At 41.1% G+C, this 14619-nt stretch overlaps 1 protein-coding gene across 2 annotated transcripts in view; it reads left to right on the top strand.

The window, feature by feature from the left end:
* Positions 1-14619, top strand: part of PI4K2A (phosphatidylinositol 4-kinase type 2 alpha) — a 28587-nt gene that overhangs the window by 10464 nt on the left and 3504 nt on the right. The window contains exons 3-9 of one of the 2 annotated variants that reach the window (XM_081225232.1): positions 2024-2155; positions 2522-2675; positions 7471-7532; positions 9215-9314; positions 10066-10199; positions 10702-10761; positions 13374-14518. In XM_081225232.1, coding sequence (XP_081081358.1) covers positions 2024-2155; positions 2522-2675; positions 7471-7532; positions 9215-9314; positions 10066-10199; positions 10702-10761; positions 13374-13430 — 699 coding nt within the window. In that variant the 3' untranslated portion in view covers positions 13431-14518. Of the gene's footprint in view, positions 1-2023; positions 2156-2521; positions 2676-7470; positions 7533-9214; positions 9315-10065; positions 10200-10701; positions 10762-13373; positions 14519-14619 lie in introns of those variants that run through there. The other variant, XM_081225231.1, reaches the window with a different exon arrangement.

Genomic DNA, 14619 nt, shown 5'->3' with positions numbered 1-14619 from the left:
CAACGCAGCCAAAAATAAAGAAATAAGTAAATAATGCTAAAACAAAACAAACAAGCCAAAAAAACCCACATATATTTGCAAGCTTTACATTACAGCTGTTGGACAATAGTAAGAGGAAATCTCTCCCCTCCCTCCCTCCCCACCCTTGTGACAGGATTCTATCCAGTTGATCAGAGCATCTGTCACTATGGAAACGAGGCTCACCTTGAGATGGAGCTTCAAACAGTAAGGCTGTAATTCTCACTCGATCGCTATCTCTGCTCTCTGTTCCTGCAAGGTTTCAGGTGGTGATAGTTTCATTAGTCATAGGGAAAGTGGTTTGTTACAAAAATTGATCGAAAATAAATCTGATGGGGGGTGGTTTATGGCTTGAGAGCCAGTGTTTTCACCATGGAAACTGGCAAGGTAGTCTTAGGAAAGCCTTTTTTCCCCTTTATTCCTGTGCTTGTGTTTCCAGATTTGTAAGGCAGAGAGTGCTAACCTACAGTACTTTGCACATCCGTTTTAGGTACTCTGTTAAAACTGGATGGATGGATGGATGGATGGGAGGAAGGGAATTATTTTATGCTGTCTCTGAGATTTCGGGGGCAAAATAATTAGTTATTTGTAATGAATTTTTCAAGGCTTAGGAAAAGAAAGAATTTTCTTATAAATTTGATTTTAGGTATTTATATGGTAAAACTCACTTATAGCTATCTCTGAAAGAAGCTCGTAACTCATTCATTCATTCACTTAATAAATGAGCATGTGCCAGGCACTGTGTTAGGTACTAGGGATGCTAATGTAAATAAGATGTTCTCATCCACCCCACATTTCTTTAGTCTTAAGAAACAAGTTAGATATAGAAATGGATAATCACGAGACAATATTATAAGTGTGATAATGGACACACATATGGATTATGGATTACAGTGATATCACTGCAGTTTGACAATCAAGTGTAATATTGGGGGCCTATTAAAAAAATTTTTTTGAATAGGTAATGCATGCATCTAGTGCAAAAATTAGAAGGCACAGTAGAGTAAACAAAGAAGAGTAATTCAGCCTCTCTCCCACCCCTGTCTTCCAGCCACTTGGTTTCCTTCCTCAGAGGCAGCTGTTATTACTAGTATCTTGTGTGATATTCTAGATACAGTCTACGTAAATATATAGCAACTCACTAAAAATTAAAACCAATTTTAATATTTGTTTAATTTTTGAATGTAAATAATTGTACATAGTACAGAATTCAACAGGAAATAAAAAGGGTATAGAGTAAATTGCAATTTTAAAAAAAAATTTTTTAATTTCTTTTTTTTTGTGGTACGCGGGCCTCTCACTGTTGTGGCCTCTCCTGTTGCGGAGCACAGGCTCAGGATGCGCTGGCTCAGCAGCTATGGCTCACGGGCCCAGCTGCTCCGCAGCATGCGGGATCTTCCCGGACCGGGACACGTGTCCCTTGCATCGGCAGGCAGACTCTCAACCACTGCGCCACCAGGGAAGCCCACAATTTGTTTTTATTTGGAGAGAAGATAGGCACTGGGCCATCTTCTCCTAACCCAGGAGGTAGCTGTAGTGGTCAGGGTAATTCATGCTAGCTGCTGTAACAACCCCTGAATTGCAGTGGTTTAACACAGTAGGAGTTTATTTCTTGCTCACATCAAGACCCATGCCAGTTAGGCAGCTCTCCTAGATCCCATGTCACTCCAGGTAGCGGCAAGAGATCTAGGATCTTTCCATGATGTGGTTTTGCCATCTCAGAGCCCTTCATTTCCAGCTGCACAGATTGGGGAACGTGAGCTAAAGATCATGGGAGATTTTAGGGGCCAGGCCTGGAAGTAATGGGCATATATCACTTTGTCAACATTCTCTTGGCCTGAACTAGTCATATACTCTATCCTGGCAGCTAGAAAGGCTGGGAAATGCATTCCTTCTATGTGCGGAAGAGGAACAGTATTGGTGAGCATCTAGCTATTCTCTGCCATAGTGGTATAGTTCCTTAAATTTGACTCTAACCTAGGTGTCTCTTCTATTTCCACTGTAGGTAGTATACCTGGCCAGTGAGACCTTCAACTATAGTGCCATTGACCGAGTGAAGTCCAGGGGCAAGCGGCTTGCGCTGGAAAAAGTGCCAAAAGTTGGGCAGCGGTTTAACCGAATCGGGCTACCGCCAAAGGTATAGACTGCGCCTAGGTGGCTTACCAAAGGTGATGATTTATAGTGGCATAATCATCCAAGTGATGAAGCAAGGTGTCTACAGACTTACCTATGGACACCTGAATAGCCTGCCCAGAGGCTTCTGTCTTGCTCATTTCTGTTAAGGGCCTAAGGTTTGAGGAATAATTCTCCAAAGAGACCCTAACTTTCTCACTTTACTCCTCTGGACCATTTAGTTGGGCTTCTTGAATTTGGATGAGCAATTACTGTCACAACCCTTTCCTGACATAAACTCCACAGGGCCTTAGTGGGTACCTGGCTTACTCCTGGGATCTTTGCACTTGGGCTGTAGGGAAATTCCTTTATTCTTCCTTTTTGGTTGCAGGTTGGTTCATTCCAGCTCTTTGTTGAAGGGTACAAAGATGCAGACTACTGGCTACGTCGTTTTGAAGCAGAACCTCTCCCTGAGAACACTAACCGGCAACTACTGCTGCAGTTTGAGCGGTTGGTGGTGCTGGATTACATCATCCGCAACACTGGTGAGCAGCTGTGGGTGGTCCTGTGCCCTGTGCCAGACTGTGATGAGGCACGGGGGAGACCTGGAGGCTTGCAGAGCTTAGTATCAGAGTACCCTATCAGGATGAGTTTAGTCTAAGACATAAGGGTTATGCCCATTTGGAGAGGGCCTTGAAAATACTTTTCCTAGACAAGCCTTGTTCAGGCACATCATGTGTAGTTATCAGGAGTGGTGAGTATTTGTTTTATCTTTGCCTCTTTCCCGGTCCCAGACAGAAGACCCTTTGGCTCTTCCAAAGCAACGTGAAGAGTCCTCTTATCCTTGATCTCTAGTCATTCATGGTAGCCCGGCCTATCACAGGACAGTTTTGTCTTTAAATACCTCATCTAAGTGGACTTATACAGCATTTTCATTCTCTGACTGGCTTATTCACTTAGCATAATGTCCTCAAAGTTCATTCATATTATAGGCTGTGTCAGAATTTCTTTCCTTTTTAAGGCTGAATAGTAGTCCATTGTGTGTATATACCACATTTCACTCATCCATTAATCTGTCTACAGAAAGTTGCTTTGTGGTTGCTTCCAAGTTTTAGCTATTGTGAATAATTCTGCTATGAACGTGGGTGTACAGATATCTTTGAAACCCTGCTTTCTGCTCTTTTGAGTGTATACCCAGAAGTGGAATTGCTGTATCATATGGTATTTCTATGCTGAGAATTTTTTTAGGAACCGCCATACTGTTTCCCATAGCAGGTGCACCATTCTACATTCCCATCAGCAGTGCACAAGAGTTCCAATTTGTCCACATCTTCACCATCACTTGTTATTTTCTGTTTTTTTGATAGTAGCCATCCTAATAGGTATGAGGTGGTATCTCATTGTAGTTTTGATTTGCATTTCCCCAATGATTAGTGATCTTGAACATCTTTTCATGTGCTTTTTGGCCATTTGCATTTCTTTTTTGGAGAAATGTCTGTTCAAGTCCTTTGCCCATCTTTGAATCCGGTTGTTTTATTTTTGTTGAGTTGTAGGAGTTCTTTATATATTCTGGATATTAATCCCTTATCAGATACATGACTTGCAACTATTTCCTCCCATTCTGTGGGTTGCCTTTTTATTCTGTTGATAGTGTCTTTTGATGCAATTAATTTAAAACTTTTCATGAAGTTTTTTTTTTTCCTTTTTTTAATCTATGCCTTTTGTGTCATATCTAAGAAATCACTGCCAAATTCAATGTCATGAGGCTTTGCCCTATTTTTTCTTCTATGAATTTTATAGTTTTAGGTCTTAGATTTAGGTCATGGATCCATTTTGAGTTAATTTTTGTATATGGTGTTAGGTAAGGATCCAACTTCATTCTTGTGTATATAGATATCCAGTTTTCTCAGCACCATTTGTTGAAAACATGGTCTTTTCCCTATTGAATGGTCTTCCTATCCTTGTCAAAAATTGTTTGATCATAAATGCAAAGGTTTATTTCTATAGTCTCTATTCTAGTCCATTGGTCTGTCTTTATGCCAGTACCACACTGTTTTGATTACTATAGCTTTGTAGTAAGTTTTGTAGTAAGTTTGAAAGTTTTGGAGGAAATGTGAGTCCTCCAACTTTGTTCCTTTTCTGGATTGTTTTGGCTATTTGGGGTCCCTTGAGATTCAATATGAATTTTAGGCTGAGTTTTTCTATTTCTGCAAAAAAGATCATTGGGATTTTAAAATTTATTTATTTATTCATTTATTTAATTTTTGGCTGCATTGGGTCTTCACTGCTGCACGCAGGCTTTCTCTAGTTGCAGTGAGCAGGGGCTACTCTTTGTTGCGGGGCACAGGCTTCTCATTGTGGTGGCTTCTCTTGTTGCAGAGCACAGGCTCTAGCCATGCGGGCTTCAGTAGTTGTGGCTCGCGGGCTCTAGAGCGCAGGCTCAGTAGTTGTGGTGCACGGGCTTAGTTGCTCTGCAGCATGTGGGATCTTCCCGGACCAGGGCTCGAACCCGTGTCCCCTGCATTGGCAGGCGGATTCTTAACCACTGCGCCACCAGGGAAGCCCTGGGATTTTTATAGAATTGCATTAAATTTCTAGGTTGCTTCACTTCAAGTAGTATTGATACCTTAACAATATTAAGTCTTCCATTCTATGAACATGGGGTGTCTTTCCATTTATTTATGTCTTCTTTAATTTCTTTCAGCAATGTTTTGTAGTGTTCATTATGCAAGTCTTTCACCTCCTTGGTAAACTAATTTCTAAGTATTTTATTCTTTTTCATGCTATTGTAAATGGATTTCTTTCTTTCTTTCTTTCTTTCTTTTTTAAAATAATTATTTATTTATTTGGCTGCACTGGGTCTTAGTTGTGGCACATGGGATCTTTGTTGCTCTTAGTTGTGGCACATGGGATCTTTGTTGCAGCATGCGGGATCTTTTAGTTGCAGCGTATGGGATCTAGTTCCCTGACCAGAGATCGAACCTGGGCCTCCTGCATTTGGGAGCACAGAGTCTTTTTTTTCTGTTTTTGTTTTTGGCTGCATTGGGTCTTCATTGCTACACACAGGCTTTCTCTAGTTGCGGCGAGTGGGGGCTATTCTTCATTGCGGTATGTGGCCTTTTCATTGCAGTGGCTTCTTTTGCTGCGGAGCACAGGCTCTAGGCGTGCAGGCTTCAGTAGTTGCGGTGTGTGGGCTTGGTAGTTGTGGCTCGCGGGCTCTAGAGCGCAGGCTCAGTAGTTGTGGCGCATGGGCTTAGCTGCTCTGCGGCATGTGGGATCTTCCCGGACCAGGGCTTGAACCTGTGTCCCCTGCATTGGCAGGCGGATTCTTAACCACTGCGCTACCAGGGAAGTCCCTGGATTTGTTTCTTAATTTCCTTTTTTGGATTGTTCATTGTTATTGAATAGAAATGCAACTGATTTTTGCGGTCGACTTGGTATCCTGATACTTTTGCTGAGTTTATTTATTGGTTCTAACAGTTTTTTGTGGAATCTTTAGGGTTTTCTACATATAAGATCATATCATCTACAAACAGAGGTAATTTTACCTTTTTATTTCCAGTTTGGATGCCTTTTATTTCTTTTTCTTGCATAATGCTCTGGTCTTTCAGTACTATGTTGAATAGAAATGGTAAAAGTGGGCATTTTTGCTTTGTTCAGGATCTTAGAAGAAGAGCTTTTGGTCTTTTCACCACTGAGTATGATGTTTGCTGTGGGTGTTTCATGTATGACTTTTATTATTTTGAGGTGCTAGTCTGCTGGTGATTAATTTCCTATTTTTGTCTGTCTGAAAATATATTTATTTCAGCGTCATTTTTGAGGAATATTTTTGCTGGAAATAGAATTTGGGATTGGCAGTTATTTTCTTTTAGCAGTATTTAAAAAACATTCCGTTATCTTCTTGCTCCCATGGTTTCTGTGGAGAAGTAAGTCGTCCATATTACTGTTGCCTTTTTGAATGTAATCTGTCTTTTTCTCTAGATTTTTTTGAGATTTACTCTGTGTTTGGTTTTCAACAATTTTACTGTGATATACCTAGGTATATTTTCCTTTGTATATACAGGCTTCCTTGAATCTATAGTTTGATATGTTTTGTCACTTTTGGAAAATTCTCAGCTATTGTCTCTTTAAATATTACTTCTGCCCATTTTTCTCTCTGTTCCTTCTGGGACTCCAAATTATATGTTGTTAGATATACATTCATGTATATATCTTTTTTTCCTGGGTGCTTTATTCTGGTTTATTTCTTGTGGTCTGTCTTTCAAATCACCACTTTCTTTAGCACAATCTGCTATTAAACTTATCTATTGAGTTCTTAATTTTGTTAACTGTATTTTTCATTTTTTGAATTTTTATTTGATTCTTTTTATAGATTCCTGTTTTCTGCTGATGTTCTTAATCTTGCCTTTTATCTTCTTAAACATATTAAGGATTTTACCTTGAACATTTCAGAGTCTATATGTTCATTATTTGGGGTCCTTGTAGATTTGGTTTTAATTTTCTTTTGTTTTTCTTGTTTTTATTTGTGTCATGTCTCTTTGTATACCTCATTATTTTTAATGGTCAGATATCATATATCAGAAATTATAGAAACATTTGGAGGCATAAGATGTTGGTATAAATCCTGTCTGGAAGGAGATGTTTGCTTTTGGCAAGCAGCTAGGGTCATCAGCAACCCAGGATCACTTTAACTTCAGATATTGCAGGGAAATTCTGCTTACTTCCAGGGTTGTAGCCTTTCAGGTTTCAACCAAAAGCATGGATGATTTACCAGGGTTCCCCCACCTTATCCGTCACCAGGCTACAACTTTGTCTCCCTAGGTCCCCAGTGCTATTAGAACACTGTTCTACCTCACAGCCACCTCTTCCCAAATCAGCAGGTGCTGTAAGAGAAAAGAAGTCACGAATGCTGGACTCCCCTCTCTGGATTACCTTTTTCTCCCAGATCATGACACTTTAACTCTTAAGGGTCTTATAAAATCTCCAGTGCCTTCAAAAGATTTAAAAATATTTTATCCAGGGACTTCCCTGGCGGTCCAGTGGTTAAGACTCCACGCTTCCACTGCAGGGGGAGTGGGTTCAACCCCTGGTCAGGAAACTAAGATCCCATGTGGCGTGGCAAATTGAATGAATGAATGAATGAATGAATGAATAAATAAATAAATAAATAAATAAATAAGAAAGAAAGAAAGAAAGAAAGACTAAAAATATTTTATCTGTTTTTTGTAGTTCTTCTTAGTAGGATGATTGGTCCCCAAGTGCCCAGAGTATCTAGTTCATCATTGCTGAAAGTGAAAATCACCCCAGTTTTTTCTACTAACTTCATATTTCTGTTCACAGATCGAGGCAATGACAACTGGCTGATTAAATATGACTGTCCAATGGATAGTGCTAGCTCTCGGGTAAGTGGTTGATCTATATCTTGAAGGAGAGGATAAGGTGTAGTATATGCATAATATGAAAGCATGTAGTGGGGTGATATTTAGGTCACATAAGTTCAGAGGAATCAGGATAGCACGTGTCTTTAAAATTGATAGGTTAATATTTGGAAGAGCTTTTCTCAATTTGTTTTTTAAGGAATATCCTGCTAATGATAGGGATAGAATGAAGAAAAGTACAAATAAGTTTGGAACGTATTACATACTTTGTGCCTTTTTTGGAGATTCACATTGCATAGTAGCACAGTAAAGGTCTGAGAAATAGTGCATTAGTGCACCTGTGTGGTTTTGTTTGGCTCAGTGATTTCTAAACCTTTTGACCATGGAATACTTTTCTCACAAGAATACAATTCCGCAGAACATCAGTTTAGAAAAAGCTGCTTCCTGCAACTTTCTTTACCCTCTCATTGCTTTTATACTCCACCACACTTCCCCATCCCTGTTCAATCTGCACATTTAAAAAAATTAGCAGGAAGGCTACCTGGAGAAGGAGAGTGAGGTTGGCTTTTATTCTTTACAGTGTTTTTTTTTCTTCCAGCTTTATTGAGATATGATTGACATATAATATTGTGCAAGTTTAAGATGTACGATGTGATGATTTGATGTATATATTGCAAAATGTTTACCACAATAAGGTTAGTTAACACATCCTCATAGTGTTTTTACCTCCTTTTGTAATAGTGGTTCTCAAATTCTGTACATCAGAATCACCTGAAGAGCTTACTAAAAATAGTACAGATTCGGGGGACTTCCCTGGCGGTCCAGTGGTTAGGACTCTGTGCTTCCAGTGCAGGGGGTGCGGGTTCACTCCCTGGTTGGGGAACTAAGATACTACACACTGTGCAGAGTGGCCAAAAAAAAAGTACAGATTTTACTGGGTTGGCCAAAAAGTTCACTCGGGTTTTTCCCTAAGATAAGTACAAGCCTTTCCTCCATTAGGTCTGGGGTAAAACTGAGGATTTCACACCTTAAATAAGGTATCCCAGAGGATTCTGATACAGGTATCCTGGACCCACATGCCCTGTTCCTGTGGTGGCACTAGTTAACCTGAACATGGAGCCAAGTAGACAGTCATGGAATGTCTGACATGGGCTGCAGTCACAGGCAGTCTGCTCCACTCTCTCTGCATTCAGCTCTCGTCCTTTTCCTTTTAATGTATCACTGAAGCAGGGGAACAGACTCCCTTATGCAAGAGCAGCCAGCTGTTATCTTCCATGGTTCCGTTATCTTACTGGAAAATGTGGTCACCACCACTGAAGTGGCATCTGAGTCAAGGTCCACACGAAAGGACCTTGGCTGCCTGATAACTGACTTTTTTTTTATACTCGCAGGATTCTCACTGCCTTTCCCTAGGAGGAATGGCTTATAGTTATCTTTTGTTATTGTCATGTCCCATGTTACCAAGGACTGTGGCAACTCTTGGGGAAGGGCACCTTTTCTAAGATAAGAAAGGGACTCCGGGAACCTTGAATTAGCCAAGTCAAAGTGCCATGAATGTATTAAGTCAGGTAACAATATGGAAACCAGTTCAGAGGTTGAGTAAGGACTGATGCCTGAGGAGGTTGAGATGGGAGGCTTTGCTACTACTTTAAAGGGCCTGGGGCAGGTGGGACTCTATAAATATTTAGTCTTCCCTTGCTCTTCAGGACACAGACTGGGTGGTGGTGAAGGAGCCTGTTATCAAGGTGGCTGCCATAGACAATGGGCTGGCTTTCCCCCTGAAACATCCTGACTCCTGGAGGGCGTGTAAGTCTCAAGACGGCTATGGTCTGGCTCTTCTCTTGCTCAGTCTCAGTTTTCTTATGTGTGCAATGAAGATAATAATTCCTCTATCACAGGATTGTTCTAAGAATTAATGAAATAATGCAGCTCATGCACTTGAGCACAATGGCTGGCACATGGCAACTACTCCATAATGTAAGCTATTATTATAATTTTTACCTTACATTATTCCCATTTGAAGCACAGAGTTGAGTTTTTGCATCTCTGCTTTGCATTTTTCTTATTCTGAGGACTGTCTTATCATAATTTATTCTATTTGTGTTTCTAAATACAAGCTGCTGTCAGTGTTCTGTCTTCCATGTTGACATTCTAGAAGCCAGCCCCTGCCCCCATTATAACTGAGAAACCTTTAGAAAGGGAAAAATACAAGTAGAGGGTCACTAGTCCCTTTGCACTACTTGTCTGTCTTTTCAGAAGGAGCATCTCAATGTTTTGGTGGCAAATAATTGCTTCTAGATAGGCTGACATCTTGGAAAGTCATATAATGTCTGGGAAAGAGCACAGGCTCAGGGATTAGGCAGACCTGGGTTTGAAGCCCAGTTTCTCCACTTACTGTGTCACCTTTAGGGTTAACAGCCCCTATAACTTTTATTTTCTGTTGTGTTTCAAATAAGAGTGGTATCCTACTTTTGCCAGTGCTCTGATAGGTGGAGGACATAGATGGGCAGGGATTTTTTTCAACACCAGCTTTGCTTTTGACTTTTCCTCTTTTCAGATCCTTTTTACTGGGCCTGGTTGCCCCAGGCAAAAGTCCCATTCTCTCAGGAGATCAAAGATCTGATTCTTCCGAAGATATCAGACCCTAACTTCGTCAAGGACTTGGAGGAGGACCTATATGAACTCTTCAAGGTTAGCCCTGGGAACCTCAGCCTTATAACCATATAGAAGAAAGAATTCCAGTGGTTTTTCTAATTGGTCCTGATACAAGCCAACAGAGAATGGAAACACCCTTCTGGCTTGTGTTAGCCAATGAAGAGCAAGATTCCCCCCCTGTGGACAGCAAGACCTGGTTTGAGTTGGTTTGAAAAAAATTGGCAGCTGTGACGAATCACACTGGTCTGTGTGCTTTGTGTCATGTGGCTGCAGTGTATCTGCAGAGCTCTCATTTTCAAATGGAGCACTAGCACCTGGAGTTCTCTAGAGTTAATAATGAGACTGAGGACAAAAGAGTTACCTGTTCTCTATTTCCCCATCTGTGAAACAGGGAGTTCTTGGGGTGGTGGTTAATTTCACTAAGTCTCTGAAACTTCATGTAGGTTCTCTTTATTAGAAAGTTTCTAACTGGGGGCGGAAAACGGGTTCTTCTGAGGGATTCATGCAGGTTCCATCTCCTTCTGCCCTTCTTTTGCAGAAAGATCCTGGTTTCGATAGGGGCCAGTTCCATAAGCAGATTGCTGTCATGCGGGGACAGGTAAGCCTGGGACATCCTCCTGGTGTCATCCCTGGGATCTCTCTGAGAGGGTTTTATGCTCACGTTGAGTAAATGTGTAAAGCTTGTATTTTAAACCCATCTTAGTCTATGCCATACATATTTGTAACTCTCTGTTAACACCTGAGAGGAAAGGTAGCCATCCCAAATCTCCCACCTCTTCCATGGTATCTGGTGCTTGGTGAAGCACTTACTATGTGCTTAGCTCTGTGCCACTTGCTGGATAGTTCATTGGTAAATTTACCTGGTGGTCTGTGTCCTCAAGTTGCGCAAGGCAGCCATATGCCTCGGTGGTTAAGAGCTAGGCTCCGGAGTCAGACTGCTGCTTCACCATTCCCAGCACTATGGCCTTGGGCAGGAGTCTCTGCTTCCTTGTTTATAAAATGGGACAGTAATCATACTTTGCATAGTTGGCCAGAGGATTACATAAGATAATGTGTATCAAGTGTTTAGTAAAAACAATGCCTGGCACATGGTAAGCACTCGGATGCTGATCATGGTTATAACTTTTGTTGTTATAGTTACAAGCCATATTATTTCTTTTTTCTCCACTTCACCTTCAAAGAGAACCAAGGAAACCCCCAGGGTGTTGTTGACCTTCCAAGGCATAGTAAAGAATAGCTTGAAAATTGTCTAAAAACTCTGTAGGACACTGACATTCTGCTTATCACTTTGAAGTTTTAAAGATCGCTGGGATGGCTCAGTGGTTAGGGCACAAACTGGTCAGAGTGCCTGGTTTGAATCCTGGCTCTGCCATTTACTAGCCATGAGGTCTTGGTCGAGTTACTTAATCTCTCCTTCTTTTAGTTTCTCCACCTGTAACATGGGATTAATAATAGCACCTTCCTCCTTGAGTTATTATGAGATAAATCACTGAAAACAGTTGAGTAGTGCTGGTGTACTGAAGTACTCAATATGGGTTAGCTTTTTTTTTTTTTTTGCGGTATGCGGGCCTCTCACTGCTGCGGCCTCTCCCATTGCGGAGCACAGGCTCCGGATGCGCAGGCTCAGTGGCCATGGCTCACGGGCCCAGCCGCTCCGCGGCATGTGGGATCTTCCCGGACCGGGGCACGAACCCATGTCCCCTGCATCGGCAGGCGGACTCTCAACCACTGCGCCGCCAGGCAAGCCCTGGGTTAGCTATTTTGATTATGATTTTGTATACAGCTTCTGTATACAGAAGCTTTGAAGGACAAGAGGGTTTTCTCGGTCATAATTGTACATTTACCTCTTTCTTCCATTTAGCAAAAGGCTGCTGGTGAGAGCAACTCTTGAGCTTACCGAGCCCATTTTCTCTAGAAATGGGACAGACAGGTTTTAAGAGCTGCAGTTATTATAGCTGCCTGAATACCATAACATGGTCTTCCTACATTTCCCAAATAATGTAAGGGCCCAGTTAGGCTGGCAGAATTTTTAGAAACCTTAAAAGCCATGTGATGTAGTCTGGTATTATGGAACTCAGCATAAAGGAACAAACTTCTCAAGTTTATGTAGGCTGAACCTCTGTCTCTATTGTAGTTTCTTCTCTAATCCCTTCCCAACTCCAGTCTCTTGCCAACATCATAGCAATCTTCCTCTCATGATATTTAGTTAGGACCATTATCTAGAGTAGCAAAAGGCAGGGTGGCGGGGTGGATTGAGAGAGTGCAATCTTAGCTTTCTTTCCAACTTGTGCTCTCAATGTCCTTTGAGGGCCTGCGGCATCTTACAACCTAGAGTGCCTCCCTCTGAAACCATAAGGTTCCATGAGCGTCCAGCTCCTCCTCCTAGCATGCAGGTGAAAGGAAGGCACCACCTTCTACCTACCTGAGCTGTAATCACAGAGTGGGCTGTACAATGGCCCAGAGTCAAAGGTGAAGACTGAGGAACTCCTAGAGAGATGGAGTGGGGTGATAGAAGTTGTTCCTCACCATAAAGGCTTCTAACCAGGAGTCAGATAAAGAATGCAGAGTCTGAGGGAAAGCTTCTTAAGATAACATTTTCAAAGACAGTATTTCTTTTTAGGCATTATGTGCCTGCTATAAATTTTTCTTCAACTTTTTAATTTGAAACACTTCAAACCTCAGTAAAATTGAAAGAGTGAGTGGGGTCTTCTAGACTCACCAATTGTTACATGTAGTTAGCCACGTTTGCTTTATCTTATTTCTCTAAATATTATCTATCTGAATAGTATCTGTCTCTATATATCTATATAATTTCTCTCTTTAATATATCTATATAATTTGTCCCTCTCCCTAGATAGATAGATTTTGTTTGTTTGCTTTTGGCCAAATCTTTTTAAAGTAAGTTGTAGACAGTTTGACATTTTACCCCAAAGACTTAAACATGCTGGAAAGGTGGCTTCTAACCCGAAGAACCAAAGAAAGCACAGGGAGATCTAGCCAGGGCAGGTGTGAACTCCTGTCTCTTAAGTTGGGCGGGTCTCCTGCACAATTCACTCTAATTCCATTTGAACCTCCTTTTAGTTCTCTGGCCTGATCTTGTACTCAAGGCTCTTTGAAGCAGTGTAGGGTGCTGGCAATACCAAAACAATGAAGTAAAAAAGAAATTAATTACTGGTAGGATCGACTTCTCACTTCTGACCTCTGTTCCAGGTGAATCTCTGCCTCTTTTGGGGCAGCACTTGTAGGCCAAGGATATTTATGGCTTGAGGCCTGTGTGATTTGGGGGTGCCACCTAGCTTCCCCTCCCATGTGTCTGGCCTGGCTGTGAAAATCTTCAACATCCAGTGGTATAAAGAAGGCTGTCATAGGACAACTTCAGCTTTTGTACTGTCCTACCAGAGAAGATAAATGGTGGTGACTGTGATTTTGACAAGGGGAAGAAAATGTGTTCCTTTGGACACATATCTGAAATACATGTAAAACACAGACAAAACCTGGAGAGGAGCTGAATGCGCTGTGGCATCTTGGAACAGAAGAAGAACAGTCCTGGAAAAGCTGACGAAATCCGAATTAAGCCTGGAGTGTGGTCAATACCAATGTTCCAATGTTGATTCCCTAGTTTTGGTAAATGTACCACGGTTATATAAGATGATAAAGTAAGGAGAAATTGGGTAAATGGTACATAGAAACTGTCTGTACTATCTTTGTAGCTTTTCTGTAAGTACAAAATTATTCCAAAGTAAAAATTTTATGTAAAAAAAAGATGATGAAAAGACAGCATGAGAGGGACAATTCAACTGAAATGGCTTTTTTTGGTTTAATACACGGTCTTTGTAGGAAAATCAGAAAATAAGAATAAACAAAAATCACCCTATCTCTAGGTCACCTTCCTTGACCCAGAGATAATCACTGCCAACTTCCAGACTTTTTTTCTCTGTAGATAAGTAGATAAGAAAATAAAGGTGGGGTCACACTATAATAGTGGTTCCTTATCTCCTTTCTTTTCCATCTAAGACACTGTGATCAGTTTTCCATGCCAAGAGAATATATTTTTTAACTGCTTGTTTCCAGTCCCTTAAGTTGTTAGCTGATCCCATACTCTCAGGTATTTATATCATTTTCACTGTTACAAACAATACTGCACTGTATTGATTGAAACTAAGAGTTTTGTGCATGTCAGTGATTGTTCCCTTAGTCCTTAAAAATGGAGTTGCTGAGTCAGAGGGCCTGTTCACTTGTAAACCTTTATGTTCCACTTGCCTTTCTGAAAAACTGTGCCACGGTCCCGTCCCACAGCCACGTCTCTGAACTCTCCCCAGCTGAGTCGTCATCGTTGTGTTCTGTGTCTTTACTAACTAGAAGGGCAAAAAAATAGGACGTCTTTGTTTTCATTTGTATTTTTTCAATGAGTAGAGAGGTTTCCATTTTCTGTGTATTGCCCACTTGTCGTCTTACT

Source organism: Mesoplodon bidens, assembly GCF_964165515.1.
Source record: "Mesoplodon bidens genome assembly, chromosome: 1".
NCBI classification, from domain to species: Eukaryota; Metazoa; Chordata; class Mammalia; order Artiodactyla; family Ziphiidae; genus Mesoplodon; species Mesoplodon bidens.
This window is presented reverse-complemented; position numbering and strand designations above follow the sequence as displayed.